The sequence below is a fragment of the Panulirus ornatus genome, chromosome 54 (genome assembly GCF_036320965.1).
Source record: "Panulirus ornatus isolate Po-2019 chromosome 54, ASM3632096v1, whole genome shotgun sequence".
NCBI lineage: Eukaryota > Metazoa > Arthropoda > Malacostraca > Decapoda > Palinuridae > Panulirus > Panulirus ornatus.
The window spans coordinates 4,465,878-4,492,599 of NC_092277.1; the positions used below are offsets into that span (position 1 = coordinate 4,465,878).

Consider the following 26,722-nt stretch of genomic DNA (forward strand, 5'->3'; position numbering starts at 1 on the left):
TCCAATTCTGCTCCCTCTTCTCTCAATTTGCATCTCATCTTGACACAGATTTCTCAATAAAATCAGACTTGGACAGAATATCTCAGTGGGGATGACAAAATCTTGTTAAGTTTAATGCCTCCTTGACCCAATTTCTGACCATCTCTCTATTGAAAACTCCGCACCTCTCATCTTTCCTTTGACGGTCCTGTAATTCCACCATTTGACTCAATGAACATACTGGGTATTACAGTGTATTACTCTCTCTTGGTAACCCCACATTACAGGAATAGCTAAGAAACTGGGTGTCCTGTTTAGATGTCAAAATTTCTTCTCAACTGTTGCTGCATTTATTTTACAAAGGATTGATTCATCCTTCTATGGAGTACTGCTCTCACATTTGAGGTGGTTCTAGCGCTGTATGCTAACTTGACAAAGTTGAGTCAAAACTTATAAAATGTCCCAGGCTAACTTCTAAACATGAGCCCCGTGCTCTACACCATAATGCAGTTTCACTCTTCTACAGATGCTCCCCAACTTACGATGAGGTTACATCCTGATAAATCCATCATAAGTTGAAAATATATCTAATACTGTACATCTAACCTACCAAACATCATATCTTGGCCTAGCCAACCTTAAATGCTTTCAGAATGCTTTCATTTCTCATCCAAAATTATCTTAAGCAGTTCTTCCTTAAAAGTTTCAGCACCTTCAGTATCAACAATTGCTGCCTCACTGTTAAATTTACATTGTGAAAAAAATGAAACCTTTTGAAGTGTTGGAACCACACATGACTTGCTGTAAACATTTGCATATATGTAGGATCGTCGGCATGGTGCGCCATTTTAGCGCATTGAAAAGACTTCTTACCTTAGCCTAGATCGTCAGTATGCTAAAGTTATGTGCATCTGTATCTGGTCTTCCATCAAGTGACATATAATTTTTCCATATCATCAACTGGCCCAGCTCTTTTCTTCGTGATGACAGTGGATTTAACCGATGCTGAAGATTTCACTGCATCACTGATTTGCTTCTTATTCTTTAAGATAATCAAGATCGTAGATTGTGGAAGTTCTAAACTCATGTACTATGGCCATTACTGGCTTGCTGCCTTCATGCCGGGCAATCAACTTTAATTTCATCTCAAGTAATTGCTTTCCTCCTCTTCTCACCAGAAGCAAGAGACAAACATGGGCATTCTGTAAACAAGATGGGATGCAAAAAAAGAAAAAACAAAAAAAAAATGCTGCCAGCACAGTACACTGATGAGTAACAGTTGTTTACACTTGTGATCTCATGGCTGACTGGAAGCTACTGCTTGGTGCCGCTGCACAGTATCACAAGAGAGTATTATAATGCATATCGCTAGCCTAGGGAAGATCAAAATTCAAAGTACATTTCTACTGACTGCGTATCGCTATTGCACCACCATAAAGTTGAAAAATTGTAAGTCTGGGAGCATCTGTAAAGGTATTACTCCGGTTCTAGCTCCCGAGAGGTGGCTGCTTGTGTGCCCCCACCACTAGCTAAACCACACAAGCTGCTGCATCCCATGATTATTGCATGGTCATTGGCAACTCAAGGATGGGCCACTCTGATACCTGCTTCTCTCCCTACACTTTGAAGCTTTGGAACTCTCTATCTTCTCATTTTTTCCCCAATAACTATGACCTGGCATACTTCAAAAGACTTCCTCCAAATTTTGCAAATGCTTTCCCTTGTCTTTTCCTTTTCCATTTCATAATTCTCTCTACATTTCAATCAAGGCCAAGCCTTGATGTGGATGTTTGTTCATGACAGGAGCCTCCAAAGGTTGATAAAGAGGATATATGTGTTAGAAGTGGAGGGAAAAAGGAGAACTAGGAGACCATATTGAATATGGAAGGATGGAATGAAAAAGATTTTGAGAAATAGTAAACTGGAATGATGTGGTATACTGGGGTCAACATGCTGTCAGTGGACTGAACCATAGCATGTAAAACTTCTTGGGTAAATCATGGAAAGGTTTATAGGGCCTAGCTGTGGATAGGAATTTGTCGTTTCTGTGCATTACACAAGACAGCTCATGTCTGGACGAGAGCATAAGTGGCCTTTTTTAGTCCATTTCCTAGTGCTACCTTGCTGATGCAGGGTGTAGCAATTGGGTTTGGGGGAAAAGAAGAGAATGTTTGTGGTGAGGGGGAAAAGAAAAGAATGTATATTTATCTTTTTTTCCTTTCCTTCATGCATTTGTGCTTTTTCCTGTGGGGTAGGGTGGCACTGGGAAAGGATAAGGTGAGCAAGTATGAATACGCTTATTCATTACACTTAACCACTGTCTCCTGTGTCAGCGAGGTAGCACCAGAAAACAGATGAAGAATGGCCTATCCGCTCATATATACATATATCCCTACGAGTCCATGGGGAAATGAAACACGATAAGTTTCCAAGTGCACTTTCGGGTAATCATCAAATCATCTGGGAAAATACAAGAAAGAAATATTAGTCAGTTGATATACAATGAAGAGAAATAGCCAGGACGCCATTTGGTAAACAAGTGACCATCCAGTCACATGTTTACCAAATGGCGTCCTAGTTGTATATTAAATTACATATTTCTTTCTTGTATTTACCCTGATGATGTGATTATTACACGAAAGTGCACTTGGGAACTTAACGTGTTTCATTTCCCCATGCACTCCTAGGAATATACTTGCTAATGTACTAAACTGTTATCCTTTCCAACATTTTTTTTCTTTTTTAATACTTTGTCGCTGTCTCCCGCGTTTGCGAGGTAGCACAAGGAAACAGACGAAAGAAATGGCCCAACCCCCCCCCATACACATGTATATACATACGTCCACACACGCAAATATACATACCTACACAGCTTTCCATGGTTTACCCCAGACGCTTCACATGCCTTGATTCAATCCACTGACAGCACGTCAACCCCGGTATACCACATCGCTCCAATTCACTCTATTCCTTGCCCTCCTTTCACCCTCCTGCATGTTCAGGCCCCGATCACACAAAATCTTTTTCACTCCATCTTTCCACCTCCAATTTGGTCTCCCTCTTCTCCTTGCTCCCTCCACCTCCGACACATATATCCTCTTGGTCAATCTTTCCTCACTCATCCTCTCCATGTGCCCAAACCACTTCAAAACACCCTCTTCTGCTCTCTCAACCACGCTCTTTTTATTTCCACACATCTCTCTTACCCTTACGTTACTCACTCGATCAAACCACCTCACACCACACATTGTCCTCAAACATCTCATTTCCAGCACATCCATCCTCCTGCACACAACTCTATCCATAGCCCACGCCTCGCAACCATACAACATTGTTGGAACCACTATTCCTTCAAACATACCCATTTTTGCTTTCCGAGATAATGTTCTCGACTTCCACACATTCTTCAAGGCCCCCAGAATTTTCGCCCCTCCCCCACCCTATGATCCACTTCCGCTTCCATGGTTCCATCCGCTGCCAGATCCACTCCCAGATATCTAAAACACTTCACTTCCTCCAGTTTTTCTCCATTCAAACTCAACTCCCAATTGACTTGACCCTCAACCCTACTGTACCTAATAACCTTGCTCTTATTCACATTTACTCTTAACTTTCTTCTTCCACACACTTTACCAAACTCAGTCACCAGCTTCTGCAGTTTCTCACATGAATCAGCCACCAGCGCTGTATCATCAGCGAACAACAACTGACTCACTTCCCAAGCTCTCTCATCCCCAACAGACTTCATACTTGCCCCTCTTTCCAAAACTCTTGCATTTACCTCCCTAACAACCCCATCCATAAACAAATTAAACAACCATGGAGACATCACACACCCCTGCCGCAAACCTACATTCACTGAGAACCAATCACTTTCCTCTCTTCCTACACGTACACATGCCTTACATCCTCGATAAAAACTTTTCACTGCTTCTAACAACTTTCCTCCCACACCATATATTCTTAATACCTTCCAGAGAGCATCTCTATCAACTCTATCATATGCCTTCTCCAGATCCATAAATGCTTTCCAACATACTCATATATAAATATACATAAATGCCCATACATGCACATATACATACATATACATAGACATATACAGTACATATATTCATATGTACATATTCATACTTGCTTGCCTTCATCCACTCCTGTTGCTACCCCGCCACACAGGAAATAGCATCACTACACCCCACTTCAGCAAGGTACTGCCAGGAAAACAGACAAAAAAGGCCACATTCATTCACATTCAGTTCTAGCTGTCATGTGTCATGAACCAAACCACAGCTCCCTTTCAACATCCAGGCCCCACAGACCTTTCCATGGTTTACCCCAGGTGCTTCATATGCCCTGGTTAATTCCAGTGACAGCATGTCAACCCCAGTATACCACATCATTCCAATTCACTTTATTCCTAGCACACCTCTCACCTTTTTGCATGTTCAGGCCCCAATCGCTCAAAATCCTTTTCACTCCATCCTTCTATCTCCAATTTGGTCTCCTGCTTCTCCTTGTTCCCTCCACACATGTATCCTATTTGTTATTCTTTCCTTATTCATTCTTTCCATATATCCAAACCATTTCAACACTCCCTCTTTTGCTCTCTCAACCACACTCTTTTTATTTCCATACATCCCTCTTACCCTTTCATTACTTACTTGATCAAAACACCTCACACCACATATTGTCTTCCTTCGCCTGTTTCCCAGCACAACCTTGCTGATGCAGGAAATGGCGATCAAGTACTAAAATATTAATAAAGTGACATCAAGTATTAAAATATTAATAAAGTGACAGCCAAATATTTCCTAAACATGGGAAACTTTTGAAAGAGCCCATGGTTATGAAGACTTATCGCAGGCTCTGTTATTTCCTCCCGTTCTCCAGCATTGTATATGGTGGCCACTAATGCCTCGACTCCACCAACCTGGCAGACGGTGATCTTGTTCCTTTGGTTATTACAAGTCAAATTTGAAAGTATGCCAGCAGCACAAGTAACCACATTGATGTCACTGGCTCGTAGCAAGTGCACCAAGTTCTGCAGAAGCTGGTCCATATTGTCCTGTAAGGAAAGATAAGTATCAGTAAACATATCATGATTGGGAATACCTGGTTTAAAAAGAGAGATATACGTAAGTATATGTGTGTAAGTAGGAGAGATGGCCAGAGAGCGGTATTGGATTACATGTTAATTGATAGGCACGTGAAACAGAAACTTTTTGATGTTAATGTGCTGAGAGGTGCAACTGGAGGGATGTCTGATCATTATCTTGTGGAGGTGAAAGTGAAAATTTGTAGAGGTTTTCAGAAAAGAAGAGAGAATGCTGGGGTGAAGAGAGTGGTGAGAGTAAGTGAGCTTGGGAAGGAGACTTGTGTGAGGAAGTACCAGGAGGGACTGAATACAGAATGGAAAAAGGTGAGAACAAAGGACCTAAGGGGAGAAGGGGAGGAATGGGATGTATTTAGGGAAGCAGTGATGGCTTGTGCAAAAGATGCTTGTGGCATGAGAAGCATGAGAGGTGGGCAGATTAGAAAGGGTAGTGAATGGTGGTATGAAGTAAGATTTATCAGTGAAAGAGAAGAGAGAGGCATTTGGATGATTTTTGCAGGGAAATAATGAAATGACTGGGAGATGTATAAAATAAAGAGGTAGGAGGTCAAGAGAAAGGTGCAAGAGGTGAAAAAGAGGGCAAATGAGAGTTGGGGTGAGAGAGTATCATTAAATTTTAGGAGAATAAAAAGGAGTTTTGGAAGGAGGTAAATAAAGTGCATACGACAAGAGAACAAAAGGGAACATCAGTAAACGGGGCTAATGGGGGGGGGGTAATAACAAGTAGTGGTGATGTGAGGAGATGGAGTGAGTATTTTGAAGGTTTGCTGAATGTGTTTGATGATAGAGTGGCAGATATAGGGTGTTTTGGTTAAGGTGGTGTGCAAAGTGTGAAGGTTAGGGAGAATGATTTGGTAAATAGCGAAGAGGTAGTAAAAGCTTTGATGAAGATGAAAGCCGGCAAGGCAGCAGGTTTGGATGGTAATGCAGTGGAATTCATTAAAAAAAAAAGGGGGTGACTGTATTGTTGACTGGTTGGTAAGGTTATTAAATGTATGTATGATTCATGGTGAGGTGCCTGAGGATTGGCGGAATGCGTGCATAGTGCCATTGTACAAAGGCAAAGGGGATAAGAGTGAGTGCTTCAATTACAGAGGTATAAGTTTGTTGAGTATTCCTGGGAAATTATATGGGAGGGTATTGATTGAGAGGGTGAAGGCATGTACAGAGCATCAGATTGGGGAAGAGCAGTGTGGTTTCAGAAGTGGTAGAGGATGTGTGGATCAGGTGTTTGCTTGAAAAATGTACGTGAGAAATACTTAGAAAAACAAATGGATTTGTATGTAGCATTTATGGATCTGGAGAAGGCATATGACAAGAGTTGATAGAGATGCTCTCTGGAAGGTATTAAGAATATATGGTGTGGGAGGCAAGTTGTTAGAAGCAGTGAAAAGTTTCTATCGAGGATGTAAGGCATGTGTACATGTAGGAAGAGAGGAAAGTGATTGGTTCTAAGTGAATGTTGGTTTGTGGCAGCGGTACATGATGTCTCCATGGATGTTCAATTTGTTTATGGATGGGGTTGTTAGGGAAGTTAAAGCAAGAGTTTTGGAAAGAGGGGCATGTATGCAGTCTGTTGTGGATGAGAGAGCTTGGGAAGTGGGTCAGTTGTTGTTTGCTGATGATACAGCACTGGTGGCTGATTCGTGTGAGAAACTGCAGAAGCTGGTGACTGAGTTTGGTAAAGTGTGTAAAAGAAGAAAGCTGAGAGTAAATGTGAATAAGAGCACAGTTATTAGGTACAGTAGGGTTGAGGGTCAAGTCAATTGGGAGGTAAGTTTGAATAGAGAAAAACTGGGGGAGGTGAAGCGTTTTAGATATCTGGGAGTGGATTAGGCAGCGGATGGAACCATGGAAGCGGAAGTGAATCATAGGGTGGGGAAGGGGGCGAAAGTTCTGGGAGCGTTGAAGAATGTGTGGAAGTCGAGAACTATATCTTGGAAAGCAAAAATAGCTATGTTTGAAGTAATAGTGGTTCCAGCAATGATACATGGTTGCAGGGCATGGGCTATACATAGAATTGTGTGGAGGAGGGTGGATGTGCTGGAAATGAGATGTTTGAGGGCAATATGTGGTGTGAGGTGGTTTGATTAAAGTAAGTCATGAAAGGGTTAGAGAGATGTGTGGTAATAAAAAGAGTATGGTTGAGAGAGGAGAAGAGGGTGTTTTGAAATGGTTTGGTCACATGGAGAGAATGAGTGAGGAAAGATTGACCAAGAGGATATATGTGTCTGAGATGGAGGGAATGAGGAGAAGTGGGAGACCAAATTGGAGGTGGAAAGATGGAGTGAAAAAGATTTTGAGAGATCGGGGCCTGAACATAAAGGAGGGTGAAAGGCGTGCAAGGAACAGAGTAAATGGAACGACGTGGTATACCGGGGTCAACGTGCTCTCAATAGATTGAACCAGGGCATGTGAAGCGTCAGGGGTAAACCATGGAAAGTTCTGTGGGGCCTGGATGTGGAAAGGGAGCTGTGGTTTCAGTGCATTATACATGAAAGCTAGAGACTGAGTGTAAACGAATGTGGCCTTTGTTGTCTTCCTAGCGCTACCTCACGCACATGCGGGGGAGGGGGTTGTTATTTCATGTGTGGCGGGGTGGTGACGTGAATGAATACGGGCAGATTGTATGAATTATGTACATGTGTGTATATGTATATGTCTGTGTGTGTATATATATGTATACGCTGAGATGTATAGGTATGTATATGTGTGTGTGTGGACGTGTATGTATATACATGTGTATGTGGGTGGGTTGGGCCATTCTTTCATCTGTTTCCTTGCGCTACCTCACTAATGCGGGAGACAGTGACAAAGTATAATAAATAAATACAAATAATTATTTCAATCATGTACCAAGAGATCTAACAAAACAGCTGCAAGCACACAGGCCTCAGGTCACCTTCTATAAGGGGCAGACATACTACTTTATTCTCAAGACCATAGTAAACTAATCATAAATTCAAAACTACAACTAAAAATCACAGAAAACAAAGTACAGCAAACAGAAGACCTTTCTCTGACACTTGAAGAAATCATAGATTCAAAACAAGTTTTTCCAGAGACAATCTAATCAAAATTTTCAGATCCAACCCAACAATTTCAAACTTACAATAGCCTAAAGTAATTCAATGAAACAATTACATAAATCATTCCAAGTAATGCAGTGTCACACTAACAAGAGATGGATTATTAAGCTGAAACTTTTCATGAGTCTTTACCACTGATACACAGCTATATGGTAAGCAATTAAATGGCTTGTGTGGGATGACAATGAGTGTCCTAGTAATCTTACTAATGATGTGCAAGGGAAACAGGTCCAGAGAGCTCCCACAAAACACAAAGTTACTATTTGCAAACATTTCTGGAAGTACGACAAGTGAATGAAAAAACAAGGACATAAAAGTCACTACGTTTCCTTTCCTTCTCCTTCAACAGAAACCCTTCTTGGAGTAAAACATGTCTTTCCAGAGTAGAAATTCAAGGAAATCTATCATAAAAGTTCACTCAAAGCAATACGTACAACTTTGGTGGCAGCATCAGACAAGTTACGTAGTGTCCAAAGACAATTCTGCACCAAGCGAGATGACTGATGAGTTAGGTGCATAGCCAGTGCCTGCATGCCCCCAGATTCCACAATGGCTGGCTTGTTACTTGAGCACATAGACAAAACTGTTGGCAAATGGATGGAGGAAAACATTTATAAACTAAATAAAAATCAAAAATGCTTCCATCCCACATATACAACATGAAAACTAACACTGATTTCCAAGCTAGACATTCTTTGCAAATACTTTATCTTCAAAAAACAATGGCAAATACACATGACCAATGACTATGTGTCAACATTTCCCATCAAAAAAACCATTCAACATGCAAAAAGTCACATGTCCTCTAACCCCACTTTTTCAAAAATATTCTTCAAAAGTATGTATTTCAAACCAAGAAAATTTCTTTCAAGTTCTTCAAGTTACAATAGCTAATAATTTGGTGTCTCACATCTAGTGCCATCATTCAGGAAACTTTTCAAATACCTGATTCCAGCAATCTCCTCACTATCCCTCCACTACACTCCATATCATGTAATTCACATTTATAAGATATGCATTATTGTCTAAACTAATTCCAGCAATTGTTGCATCCAGTACATCTTCCATTAATCACTGTAATTTTTCAAAACTTTTCTAATCTAAAACCCAAATTCTAAACAAGCTTAAGTGAAATAGTATTTCACAGTGATATTCTAAAACATATTCTGAGTGCACAGTCCCTTATCTACAAATATATACAGACTTTGTATATCAAATATAAGAGAGCACAGTGAGATGACAGTCATCTCTTTATAGAGTTCGGCTGATTAAGGCCATGTCCATCTCTAGGTATCTAAAACGTTTCGCTTCCCCTAAATTTTCTCCATTTAAATTGACACCTCAACTAGCCTAGCCTGTCCTGCTGCTCTGCTAAAACTCATAACCTTAATTTTATTCACAATTACCCTCAACTTCCTCCTTTCACACATACAACCAAACTCAGTAATCAACTTCTGTAGTTTCTCACTCGAATCTGCCATCGGAGTTGAGTCATTGGGAAACAACAACTGACTCATTTCCCAGACCCCCTTACCCCATTCAGACTGCATACTTGCCCTTTTCTATGGGACCTTTGTATTGCCTCATCAGCCCAACCACAAACAAATTAAACAGCCATAGTGACATCACACACCCTTACCACAGATCAACCTTAACCTGGAACCACTCACTTTCTCTTCCCGCTCGTACACATACCTTCTTGCAGCTTTTCTCCTATACCATACAATCTTAAAAGCTTTCACAATGTATCTCTATCAGCCCTCTCATATGTTTTCTCCAAATACTTCAATGCTATATACAAATCTGTTTATCTAAGCATTCTCACCCACAGAGCACACACATGATCCACACATCCTCTACCACTCCTGAAACCACACTGTTCCTCCTGAATTTGATGCTATGTACATGCCTTAACCCTCATAATCACACTCTACCATACAACTTACCAGGTACACTCAACAAACTTCCATAGCTTGAACATTCACCTTAGTCCCCTTGCCTTTATACAGTGGTACTATAAATGCATTTCGCCGATCCTCAGGCAATCCACCGTCATCCATATATACAATGAAAATCATAATAAACCAATCAACACCACAGTCACCCCAAAATTCAACAGCAACACCATCCATTCAAGCTGCATTTACACATTTCACCTTGATTATCATCTTACCATCTCTTCTCTCTTCAACAATCCACTTTCCATGACTCTCTCACTTTGCAAACCTTCCTGACAAACTCTCAATCTGCCACCCTATCTTCAAACAAATTCAACAATCCTTCAAAATGCTCACTCCATCTCCTCACCACGTAAGTACCTGTTACTACTCTCCCATTTGCCCCTTCACTCATGGTCCCATTTGTTCTCTTGTTCTTCTCACACTTTTAACCTTCCAAAACATCTTGTTCTCCCTGAAGTTTACAGATACTCGCTCATCTCAACTTTCATTTACCTTTTTCAGCCTCTGCACCTTCCTGTTGACTTACAGCCACTTTCTCATATACATTCCCAAATCACATACACTCCTTCCCAGAAAGTTCTAACTGTACACCTCTCTTCTCTCTCTTTGACTTTGACTCTCTTTTTACTTTATCATCCTATCCCTGTCAACCCTTCCTCACCTGCCCACTTCCCATCTTCCTCATGCCATATATTTTTCTTGAACATGCTAGCACTCTCACCCACTCCCTAACTTCGTTTACTTAAACCTTTTGCCATTCCACATTCAATCTTTCCTGGTATTTCTTCACACAACTCTCTTTTTTACGCTCACTTTCATCACCCTTTTCTATCTCATAACATTTCCCTTTTTCCTAAAACCTCAACAAACCTTCACCCTCACCTCCACTAGCTCCCCTTCTCAGCACATTCACATCTAAGTCTCTCTATCCTGCATGCCTTAAAAATTAATATGTAATCCAATAATGCCTACTTATCATTATCAACTTTTTCATACTTTATCATTTCCCGCATTAGAGAGGTAATACCAGCAACAGACGAAGAAAGGTTGCATTTGCTCACATGCATTCTCTAGCTGTCATGTGTAATGCACCAAAACCACAATTCCCCTATTCACAACCAGGCTCCAAAGACCCTTCCATGATTTATCCCAGGAGCTTCACATGCCCTGGTTCAGTCCAATAATAGGATGACGATCCCTGTATGCCATATCATTCCAATTCACTCTATCATGTGCATTGCTTTCATCCTGCTGTGTGTTCAGGTCCCAATTGCTTCAGAACTTTTTCACTTCCCTCCATCTCCAATTTGGTCTACCCTTCTTCTTACTTCTGACACATATATTCTCTTTGTTAACCTCCTCCTTACTCAATTTCTCCATATGTCCAAGCCATTTCAGCACACCACTTTCAGCTCTCCTAACCACACTCTGTTTATTAACACACCTGTCTTTTACCATTTTATCATTTACTTGATCAAACCACCTCACACCACATATTGTACTCAAACATTTCATTTTCAGCACACCCACCCTCTTCTGCACATCCACATCTACAGCTCATGCCTTGCATTTGTATAAAGCTGTTGGGACTGAAAAAAAAATCCTTCAGACATACCTATCTTTACCCTTCAAGACATTCTTCAGTGCTTCCAGAACCATCACCCCTTTGCCCATCCTTTAACTCACTTCCATTTCCATGATTGCATTTGCTGCCATGTCCACTCCCAGGTATCTAAAACACTTCAATTCCTCCAAGTTTTCTCCATTCAAACTTGCACCCCTCAACCCTGGTAACCTAACACTCTTATTCTTCCTCAAATTCACTTTCAATTTCCTCCCTTTAAACACACTTCCAATCTCAGTAACCAACTTCTGCAATTTCTCACTCAAATCTGCCATCAATGCTGTACAGTCAGCAAATTAACAAAAGACTCACTTCCCAAGCTGTCTCGCCCTTTCCACGACTTGCATTTACCTCCCTCACCACCCCTACAACAAACAAATCAAACAACCATGGTGATATCAAGCACCCCTGCTGCAGACCTTCATTTGAAACCATTCCCTCTCCTTCTCCTCTCTTTCTACAAGCACACATGCTCTGCCCTTGGTAGAAATTTTTCACTGCTTCTGAAAGCTCTCCTCCCATAACATATATCCTTGACACCTATCATAAAGTATCTCTATCAACCTTAACATATGCTTTCTCTAAATCCATAAATACCACAAGGAAATCCTTCTGTTTCTCAAACTATTTTTCATTAATTTCCTTTAAAGCAAACGCCTGATCCACGCATCCTCTACCAATCTTAAACACTTGCTCTACAAGTCTGATACTCTGTACATGACTTACCTCTCAATCATACATCCCAGACAACTTACCAGAAACACTTCTTTTTCTTCTTTCATACTACTCGCCATTTCCGCATTAGCGAGTAGCGTTAAGAACAAGGACTGGGTACTTAGAGGGATATCCTCACTGGCCCTTCTTGTTCCTTCTTTTGGAAAAAAAAAAGGGGAGATTTCAGCCACCTGCTCCACCCTTTTAGTCGCCTCTACGACACGCAGAACGTGGGAAGTATTCTTTCTCCCCTATCCCCAGGGATAGGGGAGAAACTTATCAAGCTTATATCTCTGTTGGAACATTCACATTTATCCCCATTACCTTTATACAATGGAACTATCTATGCATTCTGCCAATCTTCAGGCATCTCACCATGATCCGTACATACAGTGAAAATCCTAACTAACTAATTGCCAACATAGTCACTTCCTGTCTAAGAAATTCAATTGCAATACTATCCATTCCAGCATCCATGCCACATTTCATTTTCTGTAAGGCTTTCACCAACTCTTCTCTCTTTGCCAAACCAATCTCTATGACTCTTTCACTTTGCATACCACCCCAACCTTAACAGCCTACATATACCATCTTTCATCAAATACCTTTTATCATCTATATGTTCATATCTCTGAAATCTGTCCCCAACTGGAACTCCCTCAAGGGGAAGGCCACGGCAAAATATACTCCATAGCTAGTGAGCTCTAGCAATGCTTCTTAGCCTCTAGTGCCTCACCCTTAACAGGCCACTGGCACAGGGCAACTCATGGGCAGTGTCTGTAGAGGCTCCTATCTAACATCCCAACATACTACTATTACCTAATGCTCCTTCCTGATGTTCCTACCTTCTAATATTTCCTAATGTTTCTACCTAATGCTCTTCCATAAATTTTCCTACCTACTGCTACTATCTATTACTCCTAACATTTTGCCAAAAGGCAGGGTTAGCACATAGTGCTCACTGCAGGAAAATCTAGAGTTATGAAAAATGAGCTGTGGAGTTAATTTTTATCAAAAGTTATGTATGACAAGTAGAGATTGTATGTTTGTGAACAGTATGCCAGCAGTCCACATGCGAGTGAGGAAGAGAGAAAAAACAGCTACCTTGACAACCTTTGAAGTGTTGGCTCACTATGTGGCCATCACTAACCCTCCCGATATTCAGGCATGTAGTATGAGTAATATACCTCCCTGGTCATTGGCTGCCTACCAACTACTGCCTACTAACACACCTTCAATAGTCCTTCAAAATATTAACTTCACCTCATCACTACCTGTTACCACTTCCCTATTTGCCCCTTAAAAAATGTTCCCATTTGTATTCTGGTTTTCCTCATATTATTACCCTCCTTCTAAAACCCCTTATTCTCCCTAATTTCTATGGATACTTGCTTTTTCAACTCATACACCTTCCTATTGACCTCCTGCTACTTTCTCTTATAACTCTCTCAACCATTTGTACTCTTTCCCTGTAAGTACTATCCAATCCTCTCTTTTCTCTTTCACTAGCAACTTCACTTCTTCATCCCACCTATCTCTACCCTTGCACACCTCTCACTTTAGGAATGCCACATGCATCTCTTGCACATGCCATCATTGCTTCCCTAAATACCTCCTATTCTTCAACCACTCCCCGTGCTTCATTTAATCTCACCTTTCGCCATGCTACACCCAAGCTCTCCTGGAACTTCTTCACAAAAGCCAACAGCAGACTGGTTGTTTATCCCTCCTGTCACTGCCAGTGGATTGCAGTGTGTCTGTCTGTCCCTCCTGTCACTGCTAGGGGACAGGAGTGTGGCTGTTTGTCCCTCTTGTCATTGCCAGTATATAGCAGATCTCTTTTACAAGTTCACTTACTCTTAATACTCTCCTCACTCATAATGTTTTCTCTTTTCTGAAAACCTTCTAAAATCTCCATCCTCACCTCCACAAGGTGATGTGCAGATTTCCCACCAGCCACCCCTCTCAGCACATTCACATCCAAAAGTCTCTTTTTTACATGCCAATCAATAAGTACATGATGCAACAACACCCACTAACCATTTTTCCTACTCACAAACATACACTTATTTATGTCCCTCTTTTTAAACCAGTATTTCCAACCATCAGTCCTTTTTCAGCACACAACTCCACAAGATATTCCCCATTTCCCTTTATACTACTGAATAACCTCAAGCCCTCCTCCCATTATCCCCTCAAGTACCATGTTACTCACTTTCACATTTAAACTATCCCGTCACTAATACCTGGTCCCTTGCATCAAAACTGCTCACATACTGGCTCAGTTGCTCCCAAAACATTTGTCTCTCATACTGCTTCTCCACAGCCCAGTCCAAAATCACCAATCAATCATCTTCCACTTTCATTTTTACCCAAATCAGGATGGAGCTCACTTCTTTACACTCACACATTTCCACAATTCCTGCTACAGAAATTTAACAGCAGTTCCATCCATTCCTGCCACTTTGCCATACATTATCTAATGTAAAGCTTTCACCACTTCTTTTCATCAACCACTTGACATGGCTCTCTCACTATGCATACCTCCCTGACCCAAACATCTAACATCTGCAACCACATCTTTAGATCCATTCAACAATCCTTCATACTCCTTACTACTATTTTCACATCTCAGCTTGTTACTATTTCCCATTCGCCCCCTTCACCAATGTTCTCATCTGTTCTCTCGATTTTCTTAAATGATCAATGCCCTTCCAAAACATTTTCATATTCTCCCTGAAATCTGCTGATACTAGCGTACCCTAAAACTCTTTTGCCCTCTTTTTCAGTCTGGAACCTTGACATCCTGTCAGTTACTTTTCATCTCACATAAAATCAAACTCCTTCCCTGCAAGTAATGAACATGCATCTCTCTTTTCCCTTTCACTAGCGACTAAATTTCCTCATTCCACCACTCACCATCCTTCTCACATGAACGCCTCCTCCCTTCTGCATGAAACCCACTTCCTTCACACGTCAGCACTGCTTCCCAACATATCTCTCATTCCTCTAACCATCGCTTTAACTCCACTTACTCCCACCTTCTGCTATTTCTACACTCAGCTTTTGGCCTCTATAAACAAACCCCAGTCTTCAACAAACAATGATTAGACATCCCATCAGCTGTCCATCTCTGCACATTCATATCTTTAAGTTTTTCTGTACACTTTACTTACCACAAAATCTAATCACGCACACTTACCATCTACCCTACTCACCCATTGAAACCATAAATGACTTCATGTATATCCAATAATTCTTACAAAACACAAAAGAAACAAAGTTACATCATAAGAATACTCCTTCCATACCTTTGAGAACTCTTGAGGTAGTCCATAAAAGTTTTTCATACGTGTAGGAACGAAGAATTCGCACCAACTCCTGTGGGCCTTGAGAAGCTAAAATAATTAGCTTTGACTCCTGATTGCCATAAGCCAGAATCTGAAGGCAGTCAGTGACAATGGCAAGAAACTTCACATTGTTACGCTGGAGGAGAGCCACCATCTTCTGGAGCCCACCTGCCATACGTACAGCAGTTTTTGAGCCTTCCTGGTGTAGCAGTAAATTGTGCAATGTTGTGATGGCATAAAATAGGACAGATTCTACCGGAGAGCTGAAAATAAGAGTAAAGTATATTCATCAAAGACAAGAAATTAATGTAAATTTTTTTTCATACATTTTTGTCAATTCCTACATTTGTGAGGTAGCGTCAAGAACACAGAAATGAGCCTTAGAGGGAGTATCCTCACTTAGCCCCCTTCTCCGTTCCTTCTTTTGGAAAATAAAAAAACGAGAGGGGAGGATTTCCAGCCTCTAGCTTTTCCTGTAAAATGGTAGTAGCAGTAGATAGTAGTAGTAGGTGAACATTTAGGCATGAGCATTAGGTAGAAATATTAGGTAGAAGTAGCTGGTAGGAGTATTACATAGAAGTAGAGCAGGAACCTTATTGAGGAGCCTCAGAAAACCACAATAGAGCTGCCCTCCGCCCGTGGCCTGTTAAGGGTGAGGCATATAGGCTAAGAAGCAGCAATAGAGTTCACTTGTTATGGTGACTTTACTGATGTTGCCACTCCTTTGAGGGAGTTACAATTGGAAAAGGCATCATAGATAGATAGAAAGATATATAGATAGATAGAAAGACAAATAGGAATGTACCAGATGAAGTTCAGACAAGGAGGAGGGAAGAATACAAAATATGTTAGCAGAATGTTAAGAAGCTGAAAAAGGAAAGCAAAGAAAAAACAGATGAAGATTTTGGAAGATACTTAAGAGAAAAGTTTCAGGAAAAGGAACTATACTGGAAGAAGGCAAAAACAGAAAGAGGTGGATGTAAGAGTGGAAATGTTGATGTGAGGAGTAAGGAAGGGGAATTGCAGAATCAAAAGGAGAAAGTGAAAGGAAGATGGAAAGAGTATTTTGAAGAACTGATGAATGAGGGAGAAGGGGAGGCAGCAGTTGTTACTTGCATGGGTATGGAGGATGGAAGGAAGTTACAAGTGCAAGAGCCTATAGCAAAAAGGAAGGTAAGAAGCGAAATAATGAGGCTGAAGGTAAGAAAGGAACCTGAAGTGGATGGGATTACAGTTGAAATCCTGAAGTATGGAGAAAATGTGATAGAGTGGATGCATCTTATATGTAATATAGCATGAAAGGCAAGATTTGGGAGCAGTTGAGTGAGTGTGTAAGTAGTTTTGATGCACAAGACCGGGTCATAGTGATGGGTGATTTGAATGCAAAGGTGAGTAATGTGGCAGTTGAGGGAATAATTGGTGTACATGGGGTATTCAGTGTTACAAATGGAAATGGGGAAGAGCTTGTTGATTTATGTGCTGAAAAAGGACTGGTGATTGGGAATTTTTTTTTTTTTTTTTTTTGCTTTGTCGCTGTCTCCCGCGTTTGCGAGGTAGCGCAAGGAAACAGACGAATGAAATGGCCCAACCCACCCCCATACACATGTATATACATACCTCCACACATGCAAATATACATACCTACACAGCTTTCCATGGTTTACCCCAGACGCTTCACATGCCCTGATTCAATCCACTGACAGCACGTCAACCCCGGTATACCACATCGATCCAATTCACTCTATTCCTTGCCCTCCTTTCACCCTCCTGCATGTTCAGGCCCTGATCACACAAAATCTTTTTCACTCCATCTTTCCACCTCCAATTTGGTCTCCCTCTTCTCCTCGTTCCCTCCACCTCCGACACATATATCCTCTTGGTCAATCTTTCCTCACTCATTCTCTCCATGTGCCCAAACTATTTCAAAACACCCTCTTCTGCTCTCTCAACCACGCTCTTTTTATTTCCACACATCTCTCTTACCCTTACGTTACTTACTCGATCAAACCACCTCACACCACACATTGTCCTCAAACATCTCATTTCCAGCACATCCATCCTCCTGCGCACCACTCTATCCATAGCCCACGCCTCGCAACCATACAACATTGTTGGAACCACTATTCCTTCAAACATACCCATTTTTGCTTTCCGAGATAATGTTCTCGACTTCCACACATTCTTCAAGGCCCCAGAATTTTCGCCCCCTCCCCCACCCTATGATCCACTTCCGCTTCCATGGTTCCATCCGCTGCCAGATCCACTCCCAGATATCTAAAACACTTTACTTCCTCCAGATTTTTCTCCATTCAAACTCACCTCCCAATTGACTTGACCCTCAACCCTACTGTACCTAATAACCTTGCTCTTATTCACATTTACTCTTAACTTTCTTCTTTCACACACTTTACCAAACTCAGTCACCAGCTTCTGCAGTTTCTCACATGAATCAGCCACCAGCGCTGTATCATCAGCGAACAACAACTGACTCACTTCCCAAGCTCTCTCATCCCCAAGAGACTTCATACTTGCTCCTCTTTCCAAAACTCTTGCATTCACCTCCCTAACAACCCCATCCATAAACAAATTTAACAACCATGGAGACATCACACACCCCTGCCGCAAACCTACATTCACTGAGAACCAATCACTTTCCTCTCTTCCTACACGTACACATGCCTTACATCCTCGATAAAAACTTTTCACTGCTTCTAACAACTTGCCTCCCACACCATATATTCTTAATACCTTCCACAGAGCATCTCTATCAACTCTATCATATGCCTTCTCCAGATCCATAAATGCTACATACAAATCCATTTGCTTTTCTAAGTATTTCTCACATACATTCTTCAAAGCAAACACCTGATCCACACATCCTCTACCACTTCTGAAACCACACTGCTCTTCCCCAATCTGATGCTCTGTACATGCCTTCACCCTCTCAATCAATACCCTCCCATATAATTTACCAGGAATACTCAACAAACTTATACCTCTGTAATTTGAGCACTCACTCTTATCCCCTTTGCCTTTGTACAATGGCACTATGCACGCATTCCGCCAATCCTCAGGCACCTCACCATGAGTCATACATACATTAAATAACCTTACCAACCAGTCAACACTACAGTCACCCCCTTTTTTAATAAATTCCACTGCAATACCATCCAAACCTGCTGCCTTGCCGGCTTTCATCTTCCGCAAAGCTTTTACTACCTCTTCTCTGTTTACCAAATCATTTTCCCTAACCCTCTCACTTTGCACACCACCTCGACCAAAACACCCTATATCTGCCACTCTATCATCAAACACATTCAACAAACCTTCAAAATACTCACTCCATCTCCTTCTCACATCACCACTACTTGTTATCACCTCCCCATTTGCGCCCTTCACTGAAGTTCCCATTTGCTCCCTTGTCTTACACACTTTATTTACCTCCTTCCAGAACATCTTTTTATTCTCCCTAAAATTTAATGATACTCTCTCACCCCAACTCTCATTTGCCCTTTTTTTCACCTCTTGCACCTTTCTCTTGACCTCCTGTCTCTTTCTTTTATACATCTCCCACTCAATTGCATTATTTCCCTGCAAAAATTGTCCAAATGCCTCTCTCTTCTCTTTCACTAATACTCTTACTTCTTCATCCCACCACTCACTACCCTTTCTAATCAACCCATCTCCCACTCTTCTCATGCCACAAGCATCTTTTGCGCAATCCATCACTGATTCCCTAAATACATCCCATTCCTCCCCCACTCCCCTTACTTCCATTGTTCTCACCTTTTTCCATTCTGTACTCAGTCTCTCCTGGTACTTCCTCACACAAGTCTCCTTCCCAAGCTCACTTACTCTCACCACTCTCTTCACCCCAACATTCACTCTTCTTTTCTGAAAACCCATACAAATCTTCACCTTAGCCTCCACAAGATAATGATCAGACATCCCTCCAGTTGCACCTCTCAGCACATTAACATCCAAAAGTCTCTCTCGCGCGCCTGTCAATTAACACGTAATCCAATAACGCTCTCTGGCCATCTCTCCTACTTACATAAGTATACTTATGTATATCTTGCTTTTTAAACCAGGTATTCCCAATCATCAGTCCTTTTTCAGCACATAAATCTACAAGCTCTTCACCATTTCCATTTACAACACTGAACACCCCATGTATACCAATTATTCCCTCAACTGCCACATTACTCACCTTTGCATTCAAATCACCCATCACTATAACCCGGTCTCGTGCATCAAAACCACTAACACACTCATTCAGCTGCTCCCAAAACACTTGCCTCTCATGATCTTTCTTCTCATGCCCAGGTGCATATGCACCAATAATCACCCATCTCTCTCCATCAACTTTCAGTTTTACCCATATTAATCGAGAATTTACTTTCTTACATTCTATCACATACTCCCACAACTCCTGTTTCAGGAGTATTGCTACTCTTCCCTTGCTCTTGTCTTCTCACTAACCCCTGACTTTACTCCCAAGACCTTCCCAAACCACTCTTCCCCTTTACCCTTGAGCTTCGTTTCACTCAGAGCCAAAACATCCAGGTTCCTTTCCTCAAACATACTACCTATCTCTCCTTTTTTCACATTTTGGTTACATCCACACACATTTAGTGTGTCCCGCAGTGTATCGAGACAGACTTCCCCAGAACTTTTTTAAAGGGGAAGTAAATGTTTATAGCTGTGTTACTGGAGTGATAGTTTTCATACATGGTGCTTTGACAAGAAAATAGTGAAATTGGAAAAAATGTAGCTTAGACATTGAAGCTTATTGATACAGTGGTTAAATTGATGAGAACTACTATTGACATTTGTGTAAATAAATTATACATTTCCTTTTTCCATAGCCAGAGGTTGAACCAGTATGTGACATTCATTTTTCATTTCATTTCAAGCTAGAAGTTTCAGTTTTCTAAATTGTTTCTTACATTTTTCATATGTATATAATGTATGTGTGTGTGTGTGTATATGTGCGTATGTGTGTGTATGTGTGTGTATGTGTATATATATATATATATATATATATATATATATATATATATATATATATATATATATATATATATATATATATATATATAAAGGTGAGAACAATGGAAGTAAGGGGAGTGGGGGAGGAATGGGATGTATTTAGGGAATCAGTGATGGATTGCGCAAAAGATGCTTGTGGCATGAGAAGAGTGGGAGGTGGGTTGATTAGAAAGGGTAGTGAGTGGTGGGATGAAGAAGTAAGAGTATTAGTGAAAGAGAAGAGAGAGGCATTTGGACGATTTTTGCAGGGAAAAAATGCAATTGAGTGGGAGATGTATAAAAGAAAGAGACAGGAGGTCAAGAGAAAGGTGCAAGAGGTGAAAAAGAGGGGAAATGAGAGTTGGGGTGAGAGAGTATCATTAAATTTTAGGGAGAATAAAAAGATGTTCTGGAAGGAGGTAAATAAAGTGCGCAAGACAAGAGAACAAATGGGAACTTCAGTGAAGGGCGCAAATGGGGAGGTGATAACAAGTAGTGGTGATGTGAGAAGGAGATGGAGTGAGTATTTTGAAGGTTTGTTGAATGTGTCTGATGATAGAGTGGCAGATATAGGGTGTTTTGGTTGAGGTGGTGTGCAAAGTGAGAGGGTTAGGGAAAATGATTTGGTAAACAGAGAAGAGGTAGTGAAAGCTTTGCGGAAGATGAAAGCCGGCAAGGCAGCAGGTTTGGATGGTATTGCAGTGGAATTTATTAAAAAAGGGGGTGACTGTATTGTTGACTGGTTGGTAAGGTTATTTGATGTATGTATGACTCATGGTGAGGTGCCTGAGGATTGGCGGAATGCGTGCATAGTGCCATTGTACAAAGGCAAAGGGATAAGAGTGAGTGCTCAAATTACAGAGGTATAAGTTTGTTGAGTATTCCTGGTAAATTATATGGGAGGGTATTGATTGAGAGGGTGAAGGCATGTACAGAGCATCAGATTGGGGAAGAGCAGTGTGGTTTCAGAAGTGGTAGAGGATGTGTGGATCAGGTGTTTGCTTTGAAGAATGTATGTGAGAAATACTTAGAAAAGCAAATGGATTTGTATGTAGCATTTATGGATCTGGAGAAGGCATATGATAGAGTTGATAGAGATGCTCTGTGGAAGGTATTAAGAATATATGGTGTGGGAGGAAGTTGTTAGAAGCAGTGAAAAGTTTTTATCGAGGATGTAAGGCATGTGTACGTGTAGGAAGAGAGGAAAGTGATTGGTTCTCAGTGAATGTAGGTTTGCGGCAGGGGTGTGTGATGTCTCCATGGTTGTTTAATTTGTTTATGGATGGGGTTGTTAGGGAGGTAAATGCAAGAGTTTTGGAAAGAGGGGCAAGTATGAAGTCTGTTGGGGATGAGAGAGCTTGGGAAGTGAGTCAGTTGTTGTTCGCTGATGATACAGCGCTGGTGGCTGATTCATGTGAGAAACTGCAGAAGCTGGTGACTGAGTTTGGTAAAGTGTGTGGAAGAAGAAAGTTAAGAGTAAATGTGAATAAGAGCAAGGTTATTAGGTACAGTAGGGTTGAGGGTCAAGTCAATTGGGAGGTGAGTTTGAATGGAGAAAAACTGGAGGAAGTGAAGTGTTTTAGATATCTGGGAGTGGATCTGGCAGCGGATGGAACCATGGAAGCGGAAGTGGATCATAGGGTGGGGGAGGGGGTGAAAATTCTGGGGCCTTGAAGAATGTGTGGAAGTCGAGAACATTATCTCGGAAAGCAAAAATGGGTATGTTTGAAGGAATAGTGGTTCCAACAATGTTGTATGGTTGTGAGGCGTGGGCTATGGATAGAGTTGTGCGCAGGAGGATGGATGTGCTGGAAATGAGATGTTTGAGGACAATGTGTGGTGTGAGGTGGTTTGATCGAGTGAGTAACGTAAGGGTAAGAGAGATGTGTGGAAATAAAAAGAGCGTGGTTAAGAGAGCAGAAGAGGGTGTTTTGAAGTGGTTTGGGCACATGGAGAGGATGAGTGAGGAAAGATTGACCAAGAGGATATATGTGTCGGAGGTGGAGGGAACAAGGAGAAGAGGGAGACCAAATTGGAGGTGGAAAGATGGAGTGAAAAAGATTTTGTGTGATCGGGGCCTGAACATGCAGGAGGGTGAAAGGAGGGCAAGGAATAGAGTGAATTGGAGCGATGTGGTATACCGGGGTTGACGTGCTGTCAGTGGATTGAATCAAGGCATGTGAAGCGTCTGGGGTAAGCCATGGAATGCTGTGTAGGTATGTATATTTGCGTGTGTGGACATATGTATATACATGTGTATGGGGGGGGGTTGGGCCATTTCTTTCGTCTGTTTCCTTGCGCTACCTCGCAAACGCGGGAGACAGCGACAAAGTATAATAGATAAATAAAAAAAAAAAAAAAATATATATATATATATATATATATATATATATATATATATATATATTATCCCTGGGGTTAGGGGTGAAAGAATACTTCCCACGCATTCCTCGCGTGTCGTAGAAAGCAACTAGAGGGGACGGGAGCGGGGGGCCAGAAATCCTCCCCTCCTTGTACTTTTTTAACTTTCTAAAATGGGAAACAGAAGGAGTCATGCGGGGAGTGCTCATCCTCCTCGAAGGCTCAGATTGGGGTGATTGGGAATATCTGGTTAAAAAAGACAGATATACATAAGTATACGTATGTAAGTAGGAGAGATGGCCAGAGAGCGTTATTGGATTACGTTTTAATTGATAGGCGCATGAAAGAGAGACTTTTGGATGTTAATGTGCTGAGAGATACAACTGGAGGGATGTCTGATCATTATCTATGGAGGAGAAGTTGAAGATTTGCAGAGGTTTTCAGAAAAGAAGAGAGAATGTTGGGGTGAAGAGAGTGGTGAGAGTAAGTGAGCTTGGGAAGGAGACTTGTGTGAGGAAGTACCAGGAGAGACTGAGTACAGAATGGAAAAAGGTGAAAACAAAGGGCCTAAGGGGAGTGAGGGAGGAATGGGATGTATTTAGGGAAACATTGATGGCTTATGCAAAAGATGCTTCTGGCAGGAGAAGCGTGGGAGGTGGGCAGATTAGAAAGGGTAGTGAGTGGTGGGATGAAGAAGTAAGATTATTAGTGAAAGAGAAGAGAGAGGAATTTGGACAATTTTTGCAGGGAAATAATGCAAATGACTGGGAGATGTATAAAAGAAAGAGGCAGGAGGTCAAGAGAAAGGTTCAAGAGGCAAAAAAGAGGGCAAATGAGAGTTGGGGTGAGAGAGTATCATTAAATTTTAGGAAGAATAAAAACATGTTTTGGAAGGATATAAATAAAGTGCGTAAGACAAGGGAACAAATGGGAACTTCAGTGAAGCGAGCTAATGGGAAGGTGATAACAAGTAGTGGTGATGTGAGAGAGAGATGGAGTGAGTATTTTGAAGGTTTGTTGAATGTGTTTGATGATAAAGTTGCAGATATAGGGTGTTTAGGCCAAGGTGGTGTGCAAAGTGGGAGGCCTAGGGAGAATGATTTGGTAAACAGAGAAGAGGTAGTAAAAGCTTTGCAAAAGATGAAAGCCGGCAAGGCAGCAGGTTTGGATGGTATTACAGTGGAATTTATGAAAAAAGGGGGTGACTGTACTGTTAACTGGTTGGTAAGGATATTTAATGTATGTATGACTCATGGTGAGGTGCCTGAGGATTGGCAGAATGCTTGTATAGTGCCATTGTACAAAGTCAAAGGAGATAAGAGTGAGTGCTCAAATTACAGAGGTATAAGTTTGTTGAGTATTCTTGGGAAATTATATGGAAGGGTATTGATTGAGAGGGTGAAGGTATGTACAGATCATCAGATTGGGGAAGAGCAGTGTGGTTTCAGAAGTGGTAGAGGATGTGTGGATCAGGTGTTTGCTTTGAAGAATGTATGTGAGAAATACTTAGAAAAGCAAATGGACTTGTATGTAGCATTTATAGATCTGGAGAAGGCATATGATAGAGTTGATAGAGATGCTCTGTGGAAGGTATTAAGAATATATGGTGTGGGAGGTAAGTTGTTAGAAGCAGTGAAAAGTTTTTATCGAGGATGAAGGCATGTGTACATGTAGGACGAGAAGAAAGAGATTGGTTCTCAGTGAATGTTGGTTTGTGGCAGGGGTGCGTGATGTCTCCATGGGTGTTTAATTTGTTAATGGATTGCGTTGTTAGGGAAGTGAATGCAAGAGTTTTGGAAAGAGGGGAAAGTATGAAGTCTGTTGTGGATGAGAGAGCTTGGGAAGTGAGTCAGTTGTTGTTTGCTGATGATACAGTGCTGGTGGCTGATTCGGGTGAGAAACTGCAGAAGCTGGTGACTGAGTTTGGTAAAGTGTGTGAAAGAAGAAAGCTGAGAGTAAATGTGAATAAGAGTAAGGTTATTAGGTACAGTAGGGGAGAGGGGCAAGTCAATTGGGAGGTAAGTTTGAATGGAGAAAAACTGGAGGAAGTGAAGTGTTTTAGATATGTGGGAGTAGATTTGGCAGCGGATGAAACCATGGAAGCGGAAGTGAATCATAGGGTGGGGGAGGGGGTGAAAGTTCTAGGAGCATTGAAGAATGTGTGGAAGTTGAGATCATTACCTTGGAAAGCAAAAATGGGTATGTTTGAAGGAATAGTGGTTCCAACAATGTTATATGGTTGCAAGGCATGGGTATAGATAGAGTTGTGCAGAGGAGGGTGGATATGCTGTAAATGAAATGTTTGAGGACAATATTTGGTGTGAGGTGGTTTGATCGAGTAAGTAATGAAAGGGTAAGAGAGATGTGTGGTAATAAAAAGCGTGGTTGAGAGGGCAGAAGAGGGTTTTTTGAAGTGGTTTGGTCACATGGGGAGAATGAGTGAGAAAAGATTGACAAAGAGGATATATGTGGAGGGAACAAGAAGTGGGAGACCAAATTGGAGGTGGAAAGATGGAGTGAAAAAGATTTTGAGTGATCAGGGCCTGAACATGCAGGGGGTGAAAGGCGTACAAGGAATAGAGTGAATTGGAACGATGTGGTATACCAGGGTCGGCATGCTGCCAATGGATTGAACTGGGGCATGTGAAGTGTCTGGGGTAAATCATGGAAAGTTTTGTGGGGCCTGGATGTGGAAAGGGAGCTGTGCTTTTGGTGCATTATTACGTGACAGCTAGAGACTGAGTGTGAATGAATGTGGCCTTTGTTGTCTTTCCCTAGCGCTACCTCGCGCACATGCGGGGGGAGGGGGTTTTCATTTCATGTTTGACGGGGTGGCAACGGGAATGAATAAGGACAGATAGTATGAATTATGTACGTGTGTATATATGTACACGTGTGTATGTGTATATATATGTATACGTTGAGATGTATAGGTATGTATATGTGCTGTGTGTGGACATGCATGTATATACATGTGTATATGGGTGGGTTAGGCCATTCTTTCGTCTGTTTCCTTGCGCTACCTCGCCAACGCGGGAGACAGCAACAAAGTATAAAGTATAAATAGCATGGAAATAGAAGGTTGTGCTTGAGGATTGGGTGAAAGCTATCATCGCTCCTTTATTCACAGGAAAAGGTGCTGAGGATGTAAGTCACAATTATAGGGGAATAAGCTTGTCAAGTATACCAGGAAAAGTGTGTGTAAGAATATCAATTGAAACAGTGATGAAAGTGACTGACTGCAGAATAAGCGAAGAGCAAGGGAGTTTTAGGAAGGGTAGGAGGATGTGTGGATCAGATTTTTGTAGTGTGGATCAGATTTTTGTAGTAAAGATGACAGGGGAACAGTATTCAGTGAGAGGTAAGAAGCTGTATGCAACTTTTATGGATCTGAAGAAAACATATGACAGAGTCAAGTGGAATGCTTTCTATTTTTATCTATCTATTTTGCTTTGTCGCTGTCTCCCAGGTTAGCAAGGTAGCGCAACGAAACAGACGAA

The 26,722-nt window shown here is 41.4% G+C and overlaps 1 protein-coding gene across 1 annotated transcript in view; it reads right to left on the reverse strand.

The window, feature by feature from the left end:
- Window positions 1-26,722, reverse strand: part of LOC139765341 (armadillo segment polarity protein-like) — a 136,297-nt gene that overhangs the window by 94,539 nt on the left and 15,036 nt on the right. Inside the window, 3 exon segments of the mRNA XM_071692719.1 lie at window positions 4,839-5,044; window positions 8,616-8,764; window positions 15,792-16,093. Coding sequence (XP_071548820.1) covers window positions 4,839-5,044; window positions 8,616-8,764; window positions 15,792-16,093 — 657 coding nt within the window.